The 27,466-nt window shown below is 45.6% G+C and overlaps 1 protein-coding gene across 2 annotated transcripts; it reads left to right on the forward strand.

The window, feature by feature from the left end:
- The first annotated feature begins 1,347 nt into the window (after positions 1-1,347).
- Positions 1,348-11,985, forward strand: LOC106037284 (potassium channel subfamily K member 16-like). 2 transcript variants are annotated; one of them, XM_048066259.2, is made up of 5 exons: positions 1,348-1,731; positions 3,798-3,918; positions 6,189-6,355; positions 8,242-8,407; positions 11,041-11,985. In XM_048066259.2, exons 1-5 carry the CDS (start codon positions 1,375-1,377, stop codon positions 11,346-11,348), a joined length of 1,119 nt encoding a protein of 372 aa, XP_047922216.1. In that variant the 5' UTR covers positions 1,348-1,374; the 3' UTR covers positions 11,349-11,985. The 2 variants fall into 2 exon arrangements, with proteins under 2 accessions (XP_047922216.1, XP_013038578.2); XM_013183124.3 differs by having other exon boundaries at positions 1,409-1,731; positions 8,239-8,407.
- Positions 11,986-27,466: the final 15,481 nt, after the last annotated feature.

Genomic DNA, 27,466 nt, shown 5'->3' on the forward strand with positions numbered 1-27,466 from the left:
CTTCCTGAAAGGGAGGTGTGGGGAGCTGGGGGTCGGCCTCTTCTCACAGGTAACTGGTGACAGGACCAGAGGGAATGGCCTCAAGTTGTGCCAGGGGAGGTTCAGGTTGGAAATGAGGAGACATTTCTGCTCAGCAAGAGCAGTCAGGTGTTGGGACGGGTTGCCCAGGGAGGTGGTGGCGTCACCGTCCCTGGGGGTGTTCAAGGAGAGGTTGGGCCTGGTGCTTAGGGACATGGTTTAGTGGTGACATTGGTGGTAGGGGGGTGGTTGGACCAGATGATCCTGGAGGGCTTTTCCAAATTAATGATTCTATGAAGGGGCTTGTTTGGGTGTAGGCATCTGCCGGGGAAATTGCAGCCCCCCCATTTGGGTTTCAGCCTCAGCCTGGCGGGGCAGGCAGACACCATTTTTGTTTCAGTCAGAGGCTCCCAGAACATAAGACGGCGACCGGCAACGCTCTTCCCACTCTCCCTGCAGCAGCTGCCGTGAAAGCCGCCTGCTTGACACACTCTGCTTTTGTATGGGGGGAGGGCAGCTGCTGCTGGCCTGGCCCCAGCCTTGTCAGCTGCTCCCGGGGTGCTGCCGGCAGCTACCTCCACCCCCTGGGATTGCCTCACTGCAGGAGCCGCCCCGTGCGCCGCCATCTCCCTCTGCGCTGCGCAACGCGCCTGCCCCGCAGTCGGTCGCCTCGGTGGGTCTTTTCCTCCGAGCTGCTCTGCAGTTGATCAGCCTGTATCCTTGCAAGGGGTTCCACTTGCCTAGGGGCGTGCCTCTGCGTTGGTCCTCACTGCTTTTCATCGTTTCGCTGTTGGCCCGTTCCCCCGTTCCCCCCAAACCTCGGCTGGTCCTTCCAGGCGGCAGTCCTGCCCTCAAGCACAGTGTCTGGTCCTCCCAGTTTGCTCTTTGCATGTCTGTACGACCTTGCCCTGGGCTGCAAGCAGGCGAGTGGGTCCCAGGAGAATTGTCCCTGAACACAGAGCAAGAACTAGCTTCTGGGATCAACGGGGCTTGCCCTGGAGTCCAGTTCTAGGGGTTAGTGGGAGGCAGAGGAAGGGAAGCGCTGTTTTTCCAAGCAAGCTTCTCTATGGGGCCTTTGCAGGCTGTCCTCACCTGTCCCCAGAGCCTCTGGCGAATGCTTCTTGAGCAGGAGGAGATGGCCAACCGCCAGCTCCTCACATCCTGACCCATTTTTCCTGAGAATTCAGCAAGGCAGAGTTTCACAGACAAGAGGAAATCCCTACACAGCACGCAGCCCAGAGAGTGGAAAGTTAGTGGCGTTTTTTTTTTTTTTTGTTGTTGTTGTTGTTGTATTTTGTTTTGCTTTGTATATTAGTGTTTTTTTTTCTTTTTTCTTTTTTTTTTCCCAACTTCCCCATGAATGTATTTGACAAATCACTGTCCCCGTCAGCTCAGGATCCCAGCGGAAACCCCAGCTGGGAGGGCTCTTCCTGCCTGCGGGAGGCTCCCCAGGAACGCCAGGGATTTACTAATCGCCACCTTTCGCTCCCCATCCCTTGCCGTGTCCTGCCGAGGGCCATGTGCAGTGGCAAGCTGCAGACAGGTTTGCTGGTGGCCGGCTACTTCGTCTACTTGCTGGTGGGTGCAGCCGTGTTCCAGGCGCTGGAGAGGACCGCTGAAAAACAGCAGAAAATGGCAGCCGCCCAGATGAAGGAGGCATTTCTGCAGAATTTCCCCCACCTCACAGTGGCAGAGATGGAGCAGTTTATGAAGGTGAGTGCCAGCCCTGCAGAAGCCCTTTCTCCCATCAGATGGTAAAACAAATGTGTGGGAAATAACAACTGATTTCCCTGACAGATGTTATTTCCTACTCAGCCTTGCTACACAGATAACTTTCTCTGTGTTTCCTACTGGTGCCTTCATTTGGATGATTTTTACAAACCCCAAACCCATTCCCCAGTCTGAAGAGGCAGATCTTGCTGATGGTAAATATAGTTTGTGTGGCGTGACAAAACGTTGTGTGTTAGCTGTTAACATCCCTTGCTCACAATGGCCCCATTCTTCGGGTTCTTGCCTCCTGCCGATGCAGCTTTCAGTGGGGCTATGCTCATCTACAGCGGGTGGCATGGCAGGAAAAATGAGGCTGTCTGAAATTAGTGGGAATGGTTGCCACACACAGCAGTGCCACAGATAGCACAAAGGAACAATACATCGAGGTCTGAAATAATCTGCTGGGGAAAAAAAAAAAAAAAAAAGAGAAGCCCAAATCACTGCAAGGAGTGTGGCATAGTCAGGGTTTATTTCTTGAAGATGCTGCAGAAGTTAGGCAGGCAGCCCAGCCAAGAAAAAGGAGTTTCTGGTCATGACATGGGAAGCTGATAGTGACTGGGGTTCTCTATCCATCTTAGGTATTTTCTAGCTATAGCTGCTACATTGCAGAGAAGATGGGAAATGCAAATAGCCTTGTAAGCATATCTGCATGGGAAAGTAATAGAGCACTTAATGGCTCTGTTTTCAGGATAAGGAGATGAGGGGGGAGAACCAGTATTTCTCACAATGCAACCAGTGGACCAGCCCACAGTTCACATATGCATGAACCCTCTTCAATGTAGTTTTTTTTTTATTTTTATTTTTTGAGGGGGAAGATGGGTGAAAGAGAAGAAAAAAAAGGAACTTTTTCAAGACAACGAAATCCTTGTGCAAGGGCTATGAAAAGATTTATGCTAGTCTTTTTTAGGCTAGTTTATTCCAGTTAGTGCCTTGCCTCTGCTAGGGCTCAGCCTTGGATTTTATCTCAGCTCTTTCTGTAGAAACCAGCTTGCATTCCAGATGTTCAGTTAAATGTCCTCTGTTTGCTAAAACCAGGGTTGGCTGAATACTGGTGTTGTTTTGGTTTTTGGTTTTCTTGTTTGTTTGTTTGTTTGTTTGTTTTAATATGCTTAAAAAAAAGTCAGCATCACTTAGAATTAAAGCCATAGAAAAAGGAAGAAGTCTGATAGTGCACAGAATTATAGATGATGGGGCTGAAAGATCTTGGGAGAAACACCTAGTCAACACCCTGCCCCAAGGCAGTCTCAACTCAGCCCAAACCACCTCTAACAGATGTTCATCTAACCTCATCTCAAAGGCTGCATTGTAAATATTGTGCATGCAGTTCATGCATGCAGTTAGTAGAAAGGCGTACATATCAGGCTGGATTCTGATTGTGATTGCACCACAATTAATGCTTTGCAAACCATATGACTTTCTCTGGATTTAAATTTGTACTCTAATGAGGCTACGGCCTTAAAATTACATTTCGTGTATGTGTCATGTGCTGTGCTGTAACTCACTGATGCCTTACAGGAGGCATCAGAGTCAGTGCTCAGTGTGCCTGCATACAGATGGGTGATTAGATCCTGGTTCCACCACTGCCATCTCAAGGGAAAGCTCAAAACCAGCAACCAGGCACCCCATCACTTAAAACAGTGGGCTGCCTTGTTCTGCCATGTCCTAGCCTTCGGTAGGATCTTTTTTCTCCAAAGTACTTAACCTGAAAGAATCGAGGACTTTAGAGGTGAACTTCACACCCAAGCAGACAAGTTGTCCTAACACCCGTGAGAGCACTTAGCATAACAATAGGGCGAAATACTAACCTGCAAAAACACTGGCTGACTGCCAGCTAACCTTGGTGGTAAAGGTGTGAACGGTGTTAAAGTATTGCCGAGGGCAGGTGAGTACTGTTCACAGGAAAGGATCAGGAGCTGGCTAAATCCGTACTATTCTTTCAGCAAAAACTTGAGAAAAGCAGTCAAGTTGATTAAAAAATAAAAATTAAAAAAAAATGCCTTCCCTTCCAGAACCTGACTGAAGCCATTCAGAATGGAGTATACCCTGTTGGAAATGAATCACAAACTGAAAACAGCAACTGGGATTTCAGTAACTCTTTCTTCTTTGCAGGCACAGTGGTCTCCACAATAGGTAGGATTTATGCTTTCCATGTTTATGAATGTGTGTGTTCGTGTGTGTGACACTTATGTCTGCTTATTAGGAAGTAAACAAATAATACTTTCAAGGATAGAAAATCCAGCCCTTTATTGGCATGGATGGGAAGCGGCAACCAATATGGTCCTGAGACCTCACCAGTGCACAACTTTTTGTGCATTATTTTGGGTTTTGAAATACCAATGGCCTTTCATGCTCTTGTTTCTCACTTGTTTCTTCTTTTTGAGCTGTCTTCTAAAATCTTGGCTCTGATGTCAGTTGTGGGTAGAAGATAAATTTGACTTTCCTGATCTTTATTCTAGGGTCAAACAGGCTTTAAACCTGAGAGTGCTGTAAGAATGGTAGGAAATAAGCGAACTCTGCTGGGAATTGGACACCATCTCAATAACCTCTGATGAGCTCTTAGTGCATGTATTGGATTAACAATACACCACGGGGGAGAAATGGGAAGGGGAGAAGGCAAATGCTGAGACTTTCAGACTGCTCCTTCGAGCTGTTCTGACCATTTCATGGGCTGCTTGCCCCTGCCTGCCTCTCCCTTTCCCTCAAATACACATCCCAAAGAGTGAAGGCCTGCCAAATTTGAGCATGAAATCCACACTGTTTTCTACTGCTTCACACTGTCACGCAGTGAGAGTTAAATATATGTTTTCAGAAGCTGAGGCCTCATTCCCACTACACGCTAGGCACAGCTGTGCTAGTGATCTGTGAGTGTGACATGTCACAGGGGCACCAGTGGTGTCCCAGCATCATGGCAAGCGTGTAGGTGCTATATGTGCTGTGGAGACCTCCTGCTGCAGAAGAAAGAAAATGTAGAGCCCTGAGTAAAATTCTTTCCAGCAGTCTCCACTGATCTGCTGGAACCCTTTCCGTGCAACACAGAAAAAGTCTCTAGGAGGATTTGGAGAGGAGAATGAAGGATCACTTTCCTCTTTTGATCACATTGTCCAAATACCACCAATGAACTTGAATTAAAAATCACATCTTCATATTGATTTCTTGCTTCACAGCAGTGCAGGACTCAGAGCCCATCACTGTCAAAGAGGTCCTTTTGTTACAGAAAAGTGCTGTGCACTTTGAAAGGCCTTTGACCCTTCACATCCATGACAAACATCTCAGGGAAACTAGTTTGTCAGCACACTGCTACTAGCCAGTCCATTCCTTGCCGCCACCAGTGTTCATTATGGCATTTCTCCACCCAACAGATTGGTTGCATCAAATTTGTTTCCCTGGTGAGGAGGAAAGGTTGCCCCAGGAAAACTACAACTTGCCTGTTTCTCTGCACCCTTGCTGCAGAATTCTGTTTGTGAACAACTTCCACCCACCTTCATCAGGTTTTGCTGTAATGAAAATGCAATAGTTGTGTGACAGGGAGCATAAGACAGCTAAAGCACCTAGGGGCCCAACAGTCAATAAATCACTCAGTTGTTTTGTTTCTCTTTTCCCCAGAAGAAAACATTGCATCTTCCAAGTAATAGATGCCTTGAGATGAACTGTGCTAGGGAAAGTGCTTTTTCTCAGGGTCAGTGATAAAATAAGGACATACACAAACTACAGGCCTCTTGCACTTAAAGATATACCTCATGGGGTCTAAGAAGAGCAAAGTCTCCAGTCCATTAAAGGACATGTTTGGAGATCTGCAGCCATTATTCCACTACTTAGATAAATCCTCTTTTAATAGGGTTTTAAGACAAATATATCTGTGGTATGAATAAATCAGCCACCAGTAAGGTCTGGGCTAATTAGAACAAGCTATTCTAATGCACCCTACGCTGTCCCCAGGGCTGGAGCCAGTATCTGGACATACCAACCTACTGGCATTTAGCCACGGAGGTCGCTAACACACAGGCATATCAACAAGAAGGCAGATTGTGTGACTGTGGCATGGCAAGCAGCCTGGGACTCCAGCCTTGACATCTTCCAGGTCCCCAGCTTTCTGGTTTCTGTCTTTCCATGTATTTGTCACAGGACAGAATGTGTTTTCCATAACTGCTTTCAGATTATGCTTTCTTTCCCATTAAGTCTAGGCTGGGAGCACACAGCACTCTCTGCATCCCCCAGAATATGCAGGGTGAATCACTTCATCTGCTTTCTGGTTTGACCAGAGAAAAGTGAGCACACATGGGCTGAAAAGTGCTAGCCACATCTTTTGGGGTCAATGGCAAGCCAGGCTGGGGTAAGTGTGAATGTGACCATGGATTACTCCAGCTCTTTGAAATATCCCCCCAACCCATCTTTTTTCATAGGCTATGGCACACTGCGTCCTAAAACTGCTGGGGGCCAGATCTTCTGTGTCTTTTTTGCTCTCTTTGGAATCCCTCTGAATATTGTTTTTCTGCACCGTGTTGGTAAGATGCTCTCGCTGCTGTGTAAAAAGCTGGGGAAATTCCTGTACGAGAAAGGAATGAGAAAGGTAATTGGTTTTACTTTCTCAGGCACAGTTATATGCTAGTTTCTAGACTTTTTTTTTTCAAGATATACCTTGGCATTATCCTTTATTACTTTTGTTCACATGCTGTGTTAAGCATTGTGTTAGGAAAGGGGAAGAGATGTTCTTCCCCTGCAGAGCTAAACCAACAAGGCAATCATAGAGTAGGTATTCAGATGGGATGTGTTTTGCCTATCCATATAAGCAAATTTACCTGTATGCCAAGCCATGTATATTTGGCATATGCCTTTTATGCCAAATCATTGGCGGTTCAGGCTGGATGTCAGTAAAAGGTTCTTCACCAAGAGGGTGGTCGGGCACTGGGACAAGCTCCCCAGGGAAGTGGTCACAGCACCGAGTTCAAGAAGCGTTTGGACACTCTCAGACACATGGTCTTATTTTTTGGGTAGTCCTTAGGGAGCCAGGAGTTGGACTCGATGATCCTTGTGGGTACCTTCCAGCTCAGGATATTCTGTGATACTTTGATTCTATGATTCTGTATAAATGACATAACATCTAGTCCACTTCAGCAATCAATGGAGAGAGTGGGTGCCTCATCCCACTTCTCTAGACACTTATCCCAGGAACTAGCTCTAGGGAAGTACCTGCCTTTCTTTATTGCCAGTACCTCTGTAGATGATTAAGCATCCTATCTTTAGGGAAAGAGAGACAAGCTGTAAAGCTGTAAAAAGGAGGTGAGCTGAAGGGGTTTCAGTACATATTGACTCAATGCCTAGCACGTCACCCCTCCGTATTCATTATGCAGTTCTTTAATCCCTCTCCTCCCTTCACTTTGACAGAAAGGAAACTTCAGGCTCATTTGAACCCAGCTGCTGAAAGATGAGGAGGCACTTATTAGGGGATAAAGACAGGATGTCTCTTGTCTGGTTATGCTCCAGGTTATTTGGAGCTCCTTCCATTCTCTCATCACTTCTGAGGAAGTGAGAATAGCTTTTTTTGTGTCTCCTACTGTAATCCTCTTTCAGGACAAGGTATAAATGCTATAGACAACCCCAATCAAATTGTTAAATATCTCCTTATGTCTTAAGACTTAAACAGAATGTAAGGCTTAATCAGATTGACTCTAGAACAAGCACAATGCTTGAAGGCATGAAAAATTTTCCAGCAGTTGCCATTCATTTCCAGACAACCTGGACTTGTAAAATTCTGTACATAAACTATATGTGTATCTGTTTGAGAAATCTTACTGTACAATTAGTCTTTTTCTTCAGCCAAGCTTCTTCATAGCTGCTTGGTGGTAGGATGGTTCAAAAGTCACTGTCCAACCACTTCTTCATCAGGAGCTCATTTGTTAAGGATCTTTGTGTGGTCACTTACCACTGGGTAGGAGTTAAGTTGTGACACTATTGTAACGAGAAATAGTCAACAAATCAAAAGTCAACAATCAAACTCTTGGAGACAACATTGTTGGAAATGATGTAAACTATTTTTTTAAGTATCTATTTCCCTAAGCAATTTCAAATTTTCTTTGAGTGCCATACCTGAATACTTGAAAACTAAGTATAAGTGAAGCAGTTTGGTGAAAAATGGAAACAGCTTAATTCTGGTAAAAGTCATTGTGAAAGTGCTTTCCCATACTCATGGTCATTGAACGTTGATAGAATCAGAAAAAAAGACCACATCTCCCAGGGTTACTGTGAACGTGCAAAACCCATATGTGTGGCTTCCCCCTGCCTCAGGTCAAGGTGAGGGTTTTTCGAGAGTGAGAACACTCGGTATAAAACCTTCATCACCCCGGTGATTACAGTATGTGTTCCTAGATAGCTGCCCATTATGAATACCCATAATTATATACGACCTGCTAGCATGTCAAATCATGATGATAATTGAGTTGGTTTCTTTTTCAGAAGAAGATCAAATTTCTGACTCTTTTGTTCTTTTTGGCCACCGGGATCCTAGTGTTTCTGTGCTTGCCGTCACTCTTCTTCCAGATAACAGAGGGTTGGTCCTACAGCGAAGGAATTTACTTTGCATTTATCACCCTCAGCACCATTGGCTTTGGAGATTATGTAGTAGGTAAGGTTGATTTCAGAGAGGAGACGCAGCAAAGTGCCAGGGTTGCAACTGTAATTACTATGAGTTGACTGCATGGGCCACCAATGTACCGTAGAGAAAAATCTTCCATCTGGGTCTTTGACCAGTCTTTGCCTTATACAGTTCTGGGGGAAATACTTTTCTCTCCGGCATTACATAAGCTGATGAAAGCATGGAATTGTCTAAATATAACGAAATGGGGTGCTTTGGGGTGCAAAGAAGACAAATATTTGGGGGAGGGAAGGGGAAAATTCAAGGAGCCTAGGAATTTGTATATACCAAAAGAGAATAGTTTGTGTCAGACACAGTAAGATACATATTCCTGCTTTAGCTTTGACTTGTGTTTCAAAGCGTACAGTAAAGAAATTAGTAGTCATGTTTCAGAAGACATGATTTTACACAAATCTAAGAGGTGGCAATCATAGTCATGGGGAAATGGGGAAATGTACTCACTCTATGAGAAATGTGGCTTAAATACATATATCACTTCAAAAGTGGCCTTCTTTAGTCTCGTTATGCATGACTGGATGCTCTCTGTCTTCACAAATTCAAGCTTAGTAGTTCCCCTGATGTTCAACTGTTTAAGCTACACTCTAGCAAGATAGAGTGCTTCTCAAAACACTTGTGTGTTCAGAAGTGTTCAAACTTTTAAAACACTTCAAAATACTGCTGATCAAAATACACTCTCTATGGAATCAGCTTCTAGAGCTGCTTCCAACTCCACAGTGAAAACCAGGAGTCAAATCAGTGTCCATGGAAGAAGCAATTGAACACATGGACTCCAAGGACACTCAAAGATTTCTCTACAACAACCTGTCCTGCTGGCATCTCACCAATACAAGATTTTCTTCAGCAGTAGTAGGAGAAGGAAGCTCTGAGCTAATACTTGAGCACATTTTACAGTAACAAAAGCAAATTACAACTTTAAAACAACTACTTCCATAGTACTTCCTCCTCTGCAGCCATGTTATTTTACAAACACAGCTAAAAGTTCAGAATTAGACAGGCCTCCTGGCTCTGGGATTTCATCTTCATCAGGGTGGCTTAACTGGAGCTGCAGTATTTTTTCCTGCAGTGTTTATCTCTTTTGGTGTTAAACAACGGTGATAAAATGAGAAGTTTAATGCCTCACACCTTCTCAACATAACAAGCAGAGTGAATGTTCTGACTATTATGTATTTAGAATTGATTACAAATGACAAGTGATTTTGTGCTAGCCAAGTGGAACAGAACAGGTCTGAGTTTATTTGCATTTTAGTAATTCAAAACTGTATTGCAGCTCTTGTACTTCAAGCATGAGATAAAGCCTGTTTTGTGTGGGGAAGGAAGACAATATCCTAAGAAGATGACAGAGTCTAAGTTCAGTTCTTTAGAGTACACGTACACATAGGTAATACCTCTAGTGTGAAACTCCCTCTGGGCTGTAAACCCCCTTTATACCCTATTGAAGTCCAGTTTTGGCTGGACTTTGACTGGACTTTATTAACATTACAAAGATATTACTAGTTGCTTTGGAAACAGTGTTGAAGTCCTAAACTCATGTCGTGAGTTTCAGATAAGAGAACAAAAGGAGTTGCTTTGCAGAAACTCTGGCAACTTCTATGCCAACTCAGCCCCAGCAGAAAAAATAAAACCAGCTGTTCGATATCTGTCCATGAGGACAAGCCAACCCACTGCTGCCCCACTTCCAAAGCTCTTGCATGAGGAAAAAACAAAAATCCTGCAAATTGATTTATGTAATGCAAAGCACTGCAGAATCTGAAATGCATTTCCAGCATCCTGACTCCTTCTGGGCAGCTTCATAATGGGAAACACTCCACCAGATCTGTGGTGACCTCCCTGTCCATGCATGTTGCTGTGTTATCTGCTGTATGGATTCACCCCTAACAGTGACTTGCAACGCTCACTAAGCAATATTACCAAGTTTTCATGTAGATGCCAGGGCCATACCATGCTAATAAATTTGTGTGGGACTAGATGGAGTAGGAGCAAATACTCTCTGAATGTAGTTGGTGGGTTGCTGATATTTAAGGAAACAAATCAAATGACCCATGCAGTAAAGCAAGTGTGCAATACTGAGTGCAGCTAAGAGGTTTGGGCTGCATGAAATAAGCTTCAGTTGACTAGTTTCCAACACCAAAACTTGTGGTCTTGGCATGTGATGGCGAGTTCTCATCAGTCACCTACTTTTTTAGTGGAGGAAGCCCTTGAAGCCATTCAAAAGTAAACTAGGAGTTGCAATTTCAATTAAGGATACCTATAATTTAAAACAGTTATTTATTATCATATAATGTCATAATCATATTTTATAGAAATAAACAGAATCACAACAACCTGCTCTGTTGCTAATCCACCCTGGCCCCAGTATATCTTTTTGACAGACCAGTATATGTGTGCTGACAAAAATCTGTTGCACAAGACACTGGCTCAGCCTGATCTTAAAGCATGTTTTCCTCTGACCTGCAGTATTTCTGGAGAGACTTCACCACAATGAAAAAGCCACCTTAAATTAATCAATGTAAAAGACACTGATGGATTCATTAGGCTTGCCCATTTTACACAGGCAAAGCAATTTTAACTTACTAATTTTCTTCTTTCTCTCCCCCTACCTGCAGGTAAACAACCTGGCAGGATTTATTTTTCCTACTACCGAACACTTGTGGCCATTTGGATTCTTTTTGGCCTTGCCTGGATTGCTCTCCTATTTAATTTATTGACAACAGTTCTAGAAGATACTGAAAAAATAATTGTCAAGGATCTCCACCAAATTGTAAAGGTGAGTAAGGACAATGAAGCAAGCCAACCAAGAAGATGCTGGCCTGCTCATTTTTTACCAGAAGAAGAAGTAATACCACCATGTGCTGGAGGGGATGCACAGAAAATGGAGTCATTAGCATCAGGTTCTGAACAAACAAAAAAATAAGAACAATGTTTTTTACATATAGCCAAAAATATTGCCATAATATATGGAGATTGAAGTCTTCAGTGGAAAATTGCTAGTGCATTATTCTAAAGAAATTCCCATGGAAATAAAATTTCTCTTACCTTTTGCTGAAATGTGACCTTACCAAACCCGAGACTTACAGTTACACAGACACACAGTATTAATGGTAAGAAATTTGCTCTTCAGTTTGCAGCCATATTGTGCTAAAACGTGACAAGTGCTCTGATTTTGCAAGGCTTTTTTAAGGTACCTTCATAAAAATGCAGAGGAGGGTCATGGCAGAGCTAGCTGTTTGTGTTTAGATTTTTCTGCTTGCAAAAAATCACGTCTCTTCCAGGAACTGACATGCACAAGCTTTTCTGAGTCATTGCATAGCACTAGGTTGGAGGAAGAAATACAAGCATATAACTGAATAGGTGCCTGATTCAAACCATGATATTGGATAAACTGACATGATCTGAAAGACATGTTTGAAGGACAAGACCTGGGCTCAGTTCAGAAACACTAGAGGCATCTAATGAACAGGGTTAGAAAAAGGTTAGCTGTATTAGAAATTATTCATTCTACCTCTTCCTGTTTTATATGAAGATGAATAAAGATGATTCCAGCTTCTGTCCCTGTGGCTTTGAAAAACTTTTCTGATAGCGTTTATAAAGAAATATATATTTACGTTTTAAAATTATTTCATTTTATAAGGATTTTACAAGATCAGAGAGTTGTTTGAATGGAGGAGTCCTCGCTGCAGCAGAGCTTTTCTGCCGCTATGTTTGTATGGCATAGCTCCTATAACGTCCTTTAAAAACAATCCTATTGGACTGTGCTAAAGTAGCTTTCGAAGTGCAACTACTGTCTAAACAATGCATCCTTACCTTCCACCACGTACAAAATGACATCAAATTTGAGCATGGTTTTTCAGATGTACCATCTGGCATGCAGGCTATCCCTGGGTGAAGACCCTGGCATTTAAAAGCTTGATCTACCATTCACATGCCTTGTGTGTGTCAAGAGTACAGAAAAACCCCATCGTGAATTGCTTGCAAAGCTGCTGTGGTAGACATAGCCACAGAGGTGAAGAGTCTCGTGGATGTATATGGTTCCAATGAAAATCAGTCCTGTCTCTGGCCATGCCTTTTAGCACACCCTTCAAAGTAAGGTAGAAAGGAGGCAGCTCTGCCATCCTCTGGCCCCAGAGTGCCATCCCTCTTCCAGGAGCTGGTGCGAGAGGTGGGATCTCTGTAATTCAAAGTCCAGGAACCTGCCCAAATGCTGAACTCACATCAGAACCCTCAGGACCCCCCCAAGGCAGTCCCTAGGTTCAGTTCACGAAGTGCCTCCTTTTGTCGTTGCTGAACCTGTGGCTTGACAGGTTTTCGTGATATCCTCGAGTTTCTGTTTTGTCAGACAGTGAATAATTGTTCTCGGCTCACCCTCCGGGTGTTAGTTACAGCAAAACCAACCCTTGCCAGAGCTATTCTTGTACAAAAGGGAGAATAAATTACAGCTGTAAAGCAATTTTAGGCCATAAAGATGCAATCAGCCTTGAAGTTGAACTCATAACTTTTTCAGTCAAACAAAACCACACTTCTTGCCAAAACAGATCCGCTGGTTCAAGACCTGGCATGTAGACCTGACCAAATATGTACTTTCTTTCCCTCCACAAATTATTTCCCAGTGTTGCCCTCAAGGCTAACTTCTCATCTAACATCTCTCCTTCTCAGGAAGCCTTTCTGAGGCAGCAGGAACAAGAACCACATGAAATCAGGGCAGGGTGGCATGGATGTCACACCACACAGCAGCTCCTGTGCAAGCTGTGACCCCATTGCTATCACAGGGTGACACCAGAGCTGGGGAGAAAAAGCAAGCAGATGCTCCCAGGCAGGGATCTTGTCACGTCTCCATGTTCACCTCTCACCAAGCCTGCCTCACATTATTATTTTCCAGGCATCTTTTTTTTTTTTTTCTGCTGTCTTTTCCCAGCCCTTCCCAGAGGGACCATTAACCCCATCCCCAACCTAACAGGGATACTGTGAGGGCTGGTTTAGAGAGAGGTGGTCCTGCCTTGAGCTGTGATGGCAATTTTACATGGCCTCTCGTAGTCCCTTCTAGGATGGTTCCTGGTGTTTGATGTCCCCAGCCCCAAGGTGCCAGGTGGGGCCTGTGTGCCAGCAACACATCCATTTGCTGTCTCTGTTGCTGGGGAGAAAGAAGAGCAATGAGAGAACCATGCCCCAAGAAGCATCTCAAAGTTAACAACCTTCTGAAGGGTTTTCTTCAACTTTTTCTCACTGTCCTGCTTGCTCCCTGTCATGACAAATAACACAAGCATCCCTGAAACAAGCTGGTGATGTCCTGCAACGCAGAGCAATCTAGGATGCTTGTTGAGGGAATTCAGGAAGGGCCGGAGCACACTATGAGGGCCAGGGGATGTGGAAAACACGAGCTAGGCACTGCCATCGTGGGGCTGTCCTCCTTCAGACACCATACACTGAGGTGTCCCTTCAGCTGTGGATGCGGGCCTGCATATGGACAAAGCACAGCCACAGGCATAAAAATCACAGAATATCTCAGGAGATATTCAGATGGCCTATTCAGATATCTGAATATCTCGGGAGATATTCAATAAGATAAACAATATCTCGGGAGATATTCAGATGGCCTCCCTAAGAAAGCAAGCTGGCTCTTAAATTCCCAGAGCTGCAGCAAGGCCTTTTGAGGAAGGGTCTCAGCTTTGCTTCTTCTGCCCTCTCGTGGCTGTGTACCACAGACCCCATTCCTCTGTATTTCTGTCGACTTCGGGCAGTTTTACTCCACCTCCTCCTCCTGTGCAGTCTGGTTGGCATGGCTGGGGCAGCCATGTGTGTGAACCGCAGGAAGCCAGCCTGCCTTTGGTACAGTTCCTGAGCTCACTAGGGACTAAAACATGCTCTGTCTCAAAAGAGAGGCAGGGATGTGCAACCTGAGCCGTTTTGGCTGGTGCTCCTGCCTTGTACCCACGCTGACACAGCCTGACAGGGATCGGTGGGGGAATGTGACAGCTTTCTGTCAGCAACCCGTCATGGCAGGCACCCTCACACATGCCTCACACACCGGCTCCCACCAGACACATTCGCTGCAGGCCTGGCGCACCCATTCACCCCCCTGTCCCACAGGGGAAGGGATTGGTCCAGTAAAAACCGGCAAAGGTGAAGGTGCTGGTGTCAATACGAGGGCCAGGACATGCTGGCCTGTTCTGCAGCAGCCCTGGGGACAGGCCACGGTGCCCCAGAAGGGGTAGAGGGAGAAACTGCAGATACGTGGAGAAAGAAACCAGCACCAAAGGGTGTGTGGTACTCTCTGCTCAGGAAGGAGAGGGAAGTCCAGGAAAGCTGCAAGCCAGGGTGAGAGAAGAACGTTTTTGGATGTGATATTGTTCCTCATGTTTATGCTGAACAATAAGGTTGTCTCCAGAAAGGCTTAGGCACGGCAACAAATCTCTCTGGGCCGAAGCAAGCAGCCTTTTCCAGCACTATCATCCTTCAAGCACTGCACAACCATGACAGATCTTGTCCTCACATCACCCGTAAATGAAGGAGCTGTTGCTTTCTGTGCATATAGTAAGGGGCCCAGAGAAATTTAAGTGTATCACCTCAGTTCAGGCAGGAAGTCTGACCTGACACCCTGGTCTGGTCGCTGACACCTGGTCTGGTGCTCTCTCAACCAGAATCAAGTGTCCTAGTATTGCTTATTAATAAATTGGACCTAGGCAGTGGTCCTATAGTTGCTGAGGTTAAGTAAGATAATCCTGAACTGAGAGCAAAGTTAGAACAGAGCTTCTCCTCCAAAGCCAGAGATTCAAAATGATCCTGAGACTTTTAATTCAGGAGTGTAAGCCAAGCTCTGGGTCTTCTGCACGTTCCCCTTGCCCAAGGCACAGAAAACAGGAGTCAAACCCAGCCTGAGCTCCCCGCTGTGCTAGCAGTGACCTTCTAGAGGGACTTTTCTATCGGCGGGTCTGCGCAGCTTGGAGCCTTTCCCAGGAGCTGCTGAAAAGCCCTCGCTGCCACCCAGCCCCGCTGTGCCACATGGGGAAACCCAGTTTGCACGGAGCAGCCTCCACCGCAACCTCCAGCTCTCCCACTGCAGCTTGTTTACAAAGCGGGAATGCTTCCAAGGCAGGCCAAACTCTTTCCCATACATTTAACCAGTTGCTGGAAAACTCCGGGAGTAGGATCATGAAATATATTATCTTGGATTAAACAGCAGCAGCATGTTACTGCATTACCGTACAGGCTGGGCTGCTCCTCATACATCACCCACGGCTTCGCTGCCAGCTAGCAAACAGTGCGCATTTCTGCATTCAAAACCAAGGAAATGCCACGAGAAACGATCTTTCTTTCAGAAAGAAGCCCCTGAGAAATTCATTTGCCTCTAGAGAGAATAAGAGAAACTGCACTTTGATCTGTCTTTAATTAGTATATGGGATTGTTTAGGGAACTTCTGAGGTCTCCTTCAATTAATAGCCGGTTCATTTGGAGAGATTAATTTTATTTTATCTTTTTCTGGAAGCAGAAAGACTAGTCAAAGCAATGGAACAGCTTGGCTAATGTAACATCATATAGCCAGTGGGATCATTTTTTTTTACAGAAATTACTAAACTTGGGCCACACACACGCTGTTTTCCACTCCGTCATACTTGGAGATGTGCATTCTCGCCTGATTCAAGCCCAAAAGGCTCTGCATCCAGCTCAGAACTGGTTCAACAAACATAACTCATCACTCTCCAGAGGCCTATTCTCCATCCCTCTCAATCTCACCCAAAGAAAAAAAAAATAATCAGATTTTTGTCATCAGCCAAATCCCATTGTACCATTCCAGCTGGATTCAACCTGGCCTTGTAGATGTCCTGCGAGGTTTTACACCAGCCCTAATGTTGTAAGGGAAGGGGAACCCTGGGATCCCCTAAATCTATGGAGGAGGGCTGGCCTGGGGCAACATTGCATGTTCAATGAACTCAAGCAGTGCCAAAGCTGCTTAGAAGATCCAGCCATTTCTATCGTGAGGCATTCTGGACTTGATTAGGGTAACTCTCCACCAGAGGTTTGGAAAGGCTCGTTTTGCTGAGTTAAAGTTAGGGCAATTATCGAATCCATTTAATTGCTGGTTCAACATGATTTAGGAGACATGTCTCCTGAATAAATACTTTCCCAATTTCTCTTTCAATTATTCTCACATATGTGGTTGGAAATCATAGCTGTGCTTTTGTGGTGAGATGCCGAAGCATGAAATAATACATCCCCAGAAAGAGAGATATACTGATAAGCAGAAGGATAATAACAACAAGCATGCGTCATTGAAAAATGAAGGGAGGTACAGCTTACAATTTAAGTTAATGGCTTCCTTGAGAGGGATTAGCCAGAAAAACACTGATATTCTCAAAGAACAAATGTGGCTTGAGGTAAATCCAGCTTCTCAAAGACGATTGTTTATCATAGCAAGGCAGGAAGAAAATCATGCATCAAAATCAGAGAAGAATGTGTCAGAATTTTTGCTGAAAATCCCCCAGAATTCACCATTCCTGTTCATTTAAATGACTCATTGAATGCCTTAAAAACAAGGCTGAGGTCTTAAATTTAAAATGGCATCAGACATTCACTGGAAATCAAGGATGAAACTTGAGCAGAGACCTGTCTATTCTCAACTTCAGAAGTCCAGGCATTTGTCTCAAAATATAATACATGCTGGCTCAGAATGGAAAAGCTGCAGGAAGCCAAGTACAGGCATCTTCCTCTGTTTCTCCTCCTAGATGTCAATTTCCCCCATTCAAGAAGTTTGCCTCTTCATAAAATAGAGATGCTTTATTCAGTATCTCTGTTGTGGAAATCTGTTGCAATGCAAATGCTGGAATCAGGGCATATATATTGTTCAAAAGTAGATAGAAATCGATGAGAGATGAAATGTCCATCTCTGCTGAACTTGAAAAGTTTCCCAATTGCCAATATAAAATTCTAATAAGTTAGTTTTTTTTTTCAATGGGTCTATTCCCGCCCCCCTATTTTTCTTTCTCCCTTCCGGCCCTCAAGTTGGTGATGGGATGAAGAATGAATGAAGCAGAGCTCACCACGGTTCGTGAAATGTGTGGGCAGCTCCTAGAGAAGCCTTGCTTAGTAGCAAGGTTTACCATTTGGCGGTCTGGATGCCTACCTGGGCAACCTGCTCTAGGGAACCTGCTTTGGCAGGGGGGTTGGACCCGATGATCTCTTGAGGTCCCTTCCAACCTCCTACAATTCTGTGATTCTGTGATTTGTAGGGCTGGTGTCTGGCAGTGACACCTCCTGGTCATCAACCCACAGCCCGCTGGGGGGCTCAGCAAAGGTGGAAAACCTCCTCTTGGGAGGCAGCTGCTCATGCTAAGGGAGAAACATGATTTCTGGTGCTTGGCAGTTTGCATACTGGTATTTGTAGTAATAAGCAGAGATAAACCATACCAAAGTGGGCAGGGCTTTGGTGTCATGGCCAGGGTGCCTTTCAGCTACATTTCTGGGAAGCTAAAAAAACATGACTGGAAATTTCCATATGAAAAGCCTTGCTTTGGCACACAGTTTTCTCAATTAAAGTAGATCATGGGTAAAAGCAGAGAAAGGCAACCTCACACTAAAAACCCTCAGAGATGCCAAAACCAGAGAAGTGAGTTCCAGAAACGTTTTCACCCCAGCACCAGGCCCATCCATCTCACATGGTGACAGCGTAGCACAGGGAGGTGGCACAGGAGAAGGAAAAGCAGAACATTCTTCCCTGTGGGATTATGGATATGGGCTCATTTTGGGGGTCTGCACTGTAAGACAGCCTGCACTGTAGGTGAATTCCCCCTGTGGACATCAGTGATGCTCCAAATATCCGTCAGCTGAAGCAATAAGTCCATTTTCCATCATCTGCAGTCCTGCCTCAGTTTTTCCCAACTCTTTAACTGGGTCGAATCAAGGTCTTCCTTGCATCCAGACCTGTTGTATTCGAGTCTGGGCTCGTGTTTGCTGTCCAGGTCACGAGCAGATGTTACTAATGCAGGGAACCGGTATAAACATGCTAAACACTACCCAAATCAGCAACAGGACTTCAGCAAGTATATCCAGATGATTAGGAATGCTCTGCGGTCAAATCACCCTCGCATAGCAGGATAGCTAAATGGTGCTTCTTACATGGCATGGCCATGAAAATGAGCAAAATGCCATGTGGAAATAACTGCACGTAGCCATAAAGATGTGCAAAAAGCCATAAATACGTGTGCGCACACTGCTGCGGCACAGCCTCCAGATGTCAGCATCAACCCAAGCAAGAGAGAGGCACAACGTTAACAGTGCAGAAAACTCACTTGCAGGCTTTGACTTCCAGAAACTCTCCTGCAGTCCCTGCTCTCCTGCCTCAGACAGACAGACAGACACGCAGGAAGGTTTCTGATTCACCTGGAAAAAGTGCTCAATTTACAGAAAAAATACAAAGACGGTAGTTTGTAGCCATGCATGCAAGCATTTTACATGCGCTTTATATTGACGTAGAGTGTGTAGTGTGCTTGTGTGCATATAGATGCATGCTCATCATATTTATATGCTTATATATTTATATAATTTTAATATATGTATGTGCATGTATATATAAAATATTGTTTGGTCTTGGTCTTTTTCAGCATATAAGAATAAAAGGTTCTTTGCCAACAACTGTACCTGAAGGCAAAAGCAAGGCACACCCTCCAGCACCTTTTCCACTGATGTGTATATTCATTTCAGCAGTGCACATTGCTGTGTGCCATATACCTGGGGAGCTGAGGAACACACCAGTCAGCCCTGGGTAAGGGATCTGAGCACAAAGGCCCTGACCAGATGCCCGAGTGGTGTAAGGCAGCATGCTTTTCAGTCTGTATGGTAAGGTCAGTGTTATCTGATCAAGAAATTCATCTTCTCTTCTATTGCCCTTGGTCTGGCAAGTTCATTTTCTGCCACTCTTTTAGTAATCTATATTTACCTAGTAGGAAATAAAAAAGGCTTTAAAAATCCCACCTCTACCTCTTCTTCCCCTTAACTCTGCCCCCTCCTTGCAGCCCACAATATTTAAACAAATTCGAAAGATATTGGGAAGGAAAAAAAGGCCCCAAGTTCCACACAAAACAGGCATTTGCATCATCCCTGTCACGGAGCAAAGACAGAACAAAGTCACCAGCGCTGCAGCTCTGCCCCGAAGCTGAGACCTGGCTGGTCACCCCGGACAGGCTACAGAGCTGCCAGGTTCCTCAGCTCTTGTAGGCCACCTTTTTTTCACGGTGTTTCCACATGAAAAGATGCTCGAGATCCTCCCTCACCCAAGTGCTCGTCCTGACAAGTGCACAGAGTGAAGCTGGAGTGGGGCGGGGGTGCTTGGGGTCCGCGACACAGAAGATAAACGGATCTCTTCCAGCCGAAGGTTGTCAGCCCAGCCAAGCACTGCTGACGCGGGCTGCTGTCCTGAGACCTCTGTTAGCACAATGACGAAGCTTTTTTAAAGTCCTCTGTGCAAAAGGTGTAATCCTCATATGCCAATGGATCATATCCTGGAGATCCCTGGAGAGCAGGGCAAATGTGGAAAGAAAGGGAAAGGAAATCCCTTATTTCATAATGGTGCAAACAGACGTGTCAGGAGAATTACATCAACATGCAGCACATGTGAAATCTAATACTTCTCCTAATGCATTTAGATGAGGCAAAATGCAAAGTCTATACTGCCTCTGGGAATAATTCTGGTAGGAAGCTTTCACCACGAGGAACCAAGGACTTTCTACTTACTCTGGAATTTGAGCTTTTGTTTTCAAAGCCTTCCTGAGAGACTCCAAAATCAAGTTTGTTAAGTGTACATTACCCTTTGAAGATCTGTCTTCCAGAATGAAACACCAGCGCGCTTCCCAGCAAAGCTGGTGTAAGTCAAGAGTTGTATGCTTGAAAATAAGCAAGCCTTCGCAGGCAGTTTGCAATAGAGAGCCTGAGCCTTTGCACTGCAGAAAGCCAAGACATGCAAACAGATTCATCCCATATCCCCTGCCTAGTGTCAGCTGGCAATGCTGCAGGGGTGCGTCAGAGCTCTGTGGATCTTCACCAGGTTTGACTGTGGCCCATGGGGTTCTCAGAGGCTGACAAGCCCAAGCAGTATTTCCTTTGGAGTCTTCACAGCCAGGAGGAGCCTGAGATCTTCTACTTGTTGTTCTCCCCCCCTATATCAGACCATAGAGATAAGATTCAGCAATGGATATAGCTCAGATGTGGCTTGAATTCAGACAAGTGACTTGAAGTGATGATTTCCCCCCCCCCACCATGCTGCAGATGATCAATGTATTATGCATGAAAATAGTGCCAGGCACAGATGGGGTGGGAGTAGAAGGTGTGAGCTGATAATGACAGCAGCCAAGCTTAGCTAGAAAAGGCTCTACAACACACGAGCATACTAGGCAGAAAAAGGATGCAACATGCATGAGAGACCAGCCATGGTTTAAAGGGCCAAACAGTTTAATTATCACCAAAACTGAGGTTTATGCAAGGATTTGGGCAGCATGGTTGCCAGAGGGAGCAGGGGATTGGCCTCAAGGATATGGGGAAGTGTCTTCCTGTCCAGTGTTCTTGAATAACCATAGGGAGATGAGTGAAATACTTATTTCTGGGTTTTAAAAGCTGAAGACAGGGAATCCAAAGTGGTGACATGGTGCTGCATCAGACACTGCCTCCAGCAGGATCCTGGCTCATACCCAGTGCAGTGCTGAGAACCTGGCACCAGATCCAAAGCTGAAACAATCAGGAATTTCTCCATGGACTTGCCTGGGGTTTAAATCCAAGCCCTTGAAGACCAGCCTAATCCTGAAGAAGCATTGGCAGTTTGTATGGGTGGCATGTCACTGACTTGGGGACAGGGGGGTACAGACATCATCGGGAGGATGAGCCTGGAGAGCTCCAGCAAAAGGCCCTGACACTGCGAGAAAAGAGCTTAGCAAATGTGCCATCCATCAAGGCCCATGCGGAAGCAGTGGTGGTCCAAAGAAAATCCCATGACTTCCTTACTCAGCCTTGTAGCACTCTGGAGATCCTTGGGGTTCGCACCTGACAGCAGGCAAGACAGTCTTGTCTTTTCCAAATCTGACCACAGCTGCTCCCCGATGCAATAAAATGTTGAATCACCAGGGGCTGAGGATGCCTCTGCTGGCAAATCGTGACTAGCTGGCAAATTGTGATGCGTCTGCCACTACCAGGCTCTGTGGAGGTATGACCTTCCACAAAAAGATCCTTGTCTGAGGCCACTCTTTGCTCTGCTCATGGCACCAGTGACTTAAAAGCTACAGGAAATCTGCGTCTGAGGGATGTGAGCTGCCCATTCATAGACACCCAGCAATCCTTGCAACACTGGGGCAGAGTAATGTCTTGGGAAGTCAGGCCAGGAGATGCATATTTGGCATAGCTTAAGGGGCCAGAGCCCTGTGAAATATAGCTCTTTCTCTGTGCAGAAACTCTACGTACACCAATCTGGGCAAATTTCTTCTGAACAGGGCTCAGGTGCTCAAATTTGCCTGTGGGAATAAGCATTTCTGACAGCACTGCCCAACTTGAGCTCACAAAGAAACTTCCCATAAAGAGAACATCACAGGGAATAAGGTTTCAACTCACATATTTCCCATAGCCCAAAGGGTTGCAACCCACTCAGGGCTGGTAACTCACCTAAAACCAAGAGCACGTGTGTGATAGAAAGGGTACAGTGGGGTTAGGAGACTGGAGGGTCCAGTACTCACGATGGCTCATGGCAGGATGTGTTGCATCTGGTGGCCATGGGGCTGGGATCCACATCACTGAGGCTGTCTCTGCTCCTCCTCCATCTCCCATCTCAGTGAACCATCTCCAGAGGGGTTACCTCATACAGATCCTGAGACACCTTGAAACAAACATCCCTGTCCCACAGCCCAGCACAGTCTGCCTAAACAGTAGGAGGACCTCAAGGACTTCAGTAAAGCCAGCTTTGTTAGCTTCACAACCAGCCCAGACCCACCACAGACCAGGAAAAGCCCCCCTCATTCCCACTCAAGGTAACTTTAAAGTCACATTTTGTGGTTCCAGCACCTTCAAGACCTGTGCATCCGTCAGGATCTGGCCCCAGTCTGTGCTGCGTGGCTGCCCTTGTCTCATGCATTTTCAAGGAGCTCAGCAGCAATTTATAGATCAAAGCAAATCAACAATACTAGAGCCCTTTCACCATATTGCTTTCACTAAATTACTGCATCCTTTAAAAAAAAAGAGAGATCGTAGCAGACCGCGGTACAATGCCAGACAGACTGTCACTACCAAATTATGTTTATTTATTCTCTCTCTGGCTCTTGGCTGGCCCCATTACCAGCATATCTTAGTGTCTCTCAGTCATCAGCATATTTGCCTTCCCTCCCTCCCCCTACCCCACGGTACACGTCTCCTCTCAAGTACAAAGCGGACTGACACGGCAAGTTTTTGAGCCTATTTAACACCGGCTTTATCTGAGGAGAACTAGATCCAGTGACAGAGCCTCAGAATTAATTACATGAAGGTGAATTGCTGTCACAGAGCCCGGCGCAGTGTCGCAGCAAACATTTTAACAGCCAGGCCCTGGCCTTGGGCTGCCGTTGTGCAGTGTCAAGCAATGTTTTGTGCCTCCTTGGCTCAGAGATGCTGCAACAGAGCAAGCATGGGCAAGGAGGGCACAGAAAGGGGTCTGTGGTCCATCCCTGTGTACGTCTGCGGTGCTGTGCTCACGGCCTTCAGGGCCGTGACTGCAGTTATTGGTGCAAGATCAAGGCAGCAAATGCTCTCCGGCAGATGAGATGCAGCCAGGCTCAGTGGTTTGACTAGAAGCAGAAAGGGGACTTGAGACCGAAGAGGTGAAGTTGTAAGTTCAGGTCTCAACCCCCAGAGCATCCCTGCTGAGCCCCACAAGCTGGGAGCAAACCAGAGACCAAAGCCTCTCCTACCTCCCTCTCATCAAGTGTCTTCTACCCCTTCCACCTCCCCTGCTTCCCCACAAGTGCTCCTTGTTACATCTGATAAGAATAATCTGATAATGTTGCTCAGCTGCATCGTGCAGTGTTCCTTCATCTTGGGTGTGGTGGAGAGCAAAAGGGGGCTGATGTGGCACTAAGGGATAGATAGGGCTTAGATGGGACCCAGTAGGTCATGTTGATGGCTGGACTTGGTGAGCTTGAAGGCTTTTTCCAACCCAGGTGATTCTGTGATTCTTAGAGGTATCAGGGCAGGGAACAAGCTGTCATGAAGATGTCTCTGCCTTTCCTGGAGGAAAAGAGCTGTCTGCAGGTCTCAGTCCCTCCCTCCACTGGGGCCAGCTGGAGCTGTAAGGTTCTTTTAGGAAATATTAGAGGCAGATCAGATTTGCCCGGGGGCTTTGGGGTTTAATCAGAGCTCCTGGACCTCCAAGAGTTGACTGCCAGCTGTGGAGGCCCTTAGGGTCACCTGGAGAAGAAGTGCTGAAGAGACCAAGCCGCCCCTGGGCAGAAAGTCCCGTAGGCTGGCGTGCAGTGGGCTGAGCTGTCTGCTGGAGGGGCCCAGGAGATCCCCAAGGGAGGAAGTTTTCCAGCAGATCGGCAGGAAAAAGGGGCAAATCTCTGTGAAAGCGGTTGCAGTGCAAAAACAAAGTCCTTCCTCATCAGGGAAGAATTCGACAGGCCTCGCTGGTAGCCAGTGCCGTGGCATGCAAAAGGTCAGTTCTCGCTCTGGAAGCTTTTCCTCCTTTTCTGCCAGCAGGAAAAATCATTTTAAACAAATTCCCCCAAAGAAGCCCTCCTCCACCTCCCTCCCTCCTGGCCAAATGCAAAAAGAAGAAAATCATCTTAGTCTGGGGAAAGGTGCTGTGGTGGGGACAGCCAACGTCCCTGCCCGGTCTGCTGGCCCAAAGATCCCTTTGCATCTGACAGCCTTGTCACTAAACAGCCACATCTAATTAGGAGGGGGAGAAACGATGGGTTCATCCTATTCCAACGTCAAGTTGCAGAGATCTACACATCTGTGAAGACCCAAGCCAACCTTAAGCATTGCCATGGGGCCGGTTGCATATGGGACTGTGTTAGGGGAAGTTCAGCCTGTTTAGGTGTCACCTCAGTTCTGCAGGTGGCCTGGGTCTGGCTGTGCCAACCCCAGAGGTCAATTCACCTCCTGCAATGGGCTTCAGACTCTCATCTTGGGGTGCACACAGAAGAAACCAACTCTGGCAGGCACAGCCATCTCAGCATGAAGGATTTGCACCTTCACGACCTGTCACCATCACCTACTTCTGCCTTCTGTAGCTTCAGAAGAATCAGGTTCATCCAGACCCACGGAGGACCATCTTCACGTCCCATAGCACAGCACATCTGAATCTTTCTTGAAACTATTTTGTGCCCTTGATTCATGGGAAAACTGACTGTTGTCTGTTGTGTATTGTAATCTTTCTGCACCAGCTCCATTTGCCTCTCAAATTGTTTCTGAATATGAATTATCCTTCTGCAATCAGGGCTAACTGTTTGCTTAAGATAATTTATTGTTACTCTGAACTCACAGAGTACTTATATGGATTTTCAGATGGACTTGTAGAGAGCAGTGGTCACACATCGTCCAAAACTTAGGACCCAAGCTGAGTTTTGTTTCAGATATCATCAGCTGCAGAGGTCACAGTTAAGTAAAATCGGCTTAAACTGGGATTGGAAAACTGTCTGCTACATTAGCAGAGAGATCAGATGACAGATTTGGTCTGGCCTCATTATCTAGCCATAAAAATGTAAGGGCCTGAAGTATTTGGGGAATGGGAATGCAGAGAGCAGGAGGGATTTCTGGAGGATCTCTATGCAGTATTTGCTGTCTGAGCAAAGGAGCCCGAAGGACCCTTCCCCCCCAGAATGTCTGATGTGAGCTCTTATCTCCAATGACAAACTGAAACCAGGAGAATCAGTCTCTTCCTTTTGCAAACAGTTGGGGGAACAGGGGCTCCTGTGTGTCTACAACATCTCACATTTATTTTTAGCTTCTTCTATTTGGTTAGTGAGGTCACTGGAGCCCAGGCTTAAACATGTTTTAAGCAAATGTTACCCTGACCTTCCAGAGCTGTGAATTTCCTGTAGCTGTACATACCCGAAAGAAACAGAGCTAATGGTGCAAGGGAATGTTATATTAGCATTTTAGGCTACAGTTCAAATTACTATGTATCCTCATTTATTGCAACACTTTTTGGGGATATGAAAAGTGTAAAATACATTTCGAGCAGTTTTGATCCAAAATACATTTGGTGAAGCTGTTTCCTGGCTGAAGTAGCCTCTGTGCCTTTTCCAGTAATTCTGCATTTAGGATTTTATTTACACAGTTCAGGGATTAAATCACAATTTCCACTCCTTAGTGTAAAACCAACCAAACAAAAAAAAAAACCAACAACCCTCCTTCCTGCTGGAGCTGGAAGCATTACCCGAATCACTGCAAGGAAACGAATGTCAGGGTACCCAGAGCCACCAGCTCCCATCCAGCGCCATGCAAACTAGAAAAGGGGTTTGTGGGGGAAAACCTTCTCATGGAGCTGCAGAGAGATTAGCAAACAAATGCTTTTTTTTTTTTTTTTTTTTTTTTTTTTTGTAATGAGAGCTTGTTCTGCGAATGCAATAAGCTCCTGATGGAGTTTGCGAGCCTGGTGCTGGAAGCAGGCCAGCACAGAGGTGCGGGGAGCAGGCAACGCTCATCGCTGTTCCAGATGTGAGATGAGGCTGAGGAGGCTGTGGGAAGCTCAGTGGGTGTTAGGCGAGCTAGCGCGGTCCTGGATATTGCAGGGGGAATGCTTGTCCTAACAGGCTTTTGGACTGCTCAGCTGGGAATCACAAGGGTACTGGTGGAAACCCAGCTTCTGCACTGGCTGGAGACCCTGCCCAAAGAAAGACGTCCCCCAAGGAGAAAACAAAAAAAAACACCTTCAGAAGTCTGCATCTCTCCTTATTTTTAGTCTTCAAGATGAGTCATTCAGGAAAAAGTCCTATTCTGAACGCTGATATAACCATCTCTTCCCTAGGGATATATTCATGTAGCTGCAGGTGACCAAATTAGGGAAGCTCAGCAAAAGTTACTGCTAACGAAGTAAGCTATGGTGACTGCTCATGTGCAGACTTTTAGCCTCCTGTGAATGCAAAGCAAAATATCCCTGCAGGGTGACTGGAACTAATACGCTTTACTTTACATTTGCAATTGGCTCGGAGATGCACATGGCTCCTTGCCGAGGCTCAAGTGATAATGAATTGAGCTCCTGTAACTCAATTGCTTGCAAGCACTTGCTGTGTCACTGGTGGAAAAACACTGTAGAAAAATCACAGCTCTCGCTCATATGTACCAGAAAATGTTAGACTTGGTTCAGCTCTCCTGGCCAGTCAGCATGTCTGAAGTTCACACATTGAGACCAAATCCCTGTTTTTCTATTAGCAGAATACTGAACATTTTCTGCAAGCAGTGTAGTTGAACTAGAGAAGCCACGGTCACTGCAGTAGCAGGCTGTATGAATTCTAGAAATTTATATATTAATAGATTTGCCAGAGAATCTAGACAAGCATTTGTGAGCGTATTAAAAAAAAAAAAAAAAAGAAAAAAAAAAAGAAAATCCCCTGATAATTCATCTGCGGAGGGTAATTTCCTAGGTCTAATCAGAGCAAACATCTCTATGGCTGGAATGTTGAAATAAATTAAATACAAAGCCTTCAAGGTCATAGTTTCTAATAATGCAGCCCTGCTGTAGTCAGGTGGATATGCCCAGGGCAAAACCCTCGTGCTTCGCTGTGAGAAATCTTTATCACTTGGATGTAGCGGGAGTATTACAAGCAGCAATTAGGCCTGCCTGACAGAAAATGGAGTAAGTAGGGGATAGAGAGGATTCAAACTTCAAACAAGGAACCTTGATGTTCAAAGCAGGATAGGTGCTCAGACTGGAAAGACAACGTGGGTAAAGAGATATTTGTACTGGGGGGATGTGGGAGCAAGGAGTGTTTGGAGGGTGTCGCTAGCAAGACGCAAGCTGGGAGAAGCAAACCTTGCTGTCCTCCTCCAAAGCTGGTACAGAAGTAATCAGATGTTGCCGGTATGGCT

This window comes from Anser cygnoides, chromosome 5 (genome assembly GCF_040182565.1).
Source record: "Anser cygnoides isolate HZ-2024a breed goose chromosome 5, Taihu_goose_T2T_genome, whole genome shotgun sequence".
NCBI classification, from domain to species: domain Eukaryota; kingdom Metazoa; phylum Chordata; class Aves; order Anseriformes; family Anatidae; genus Anser; species Anser cygnoides.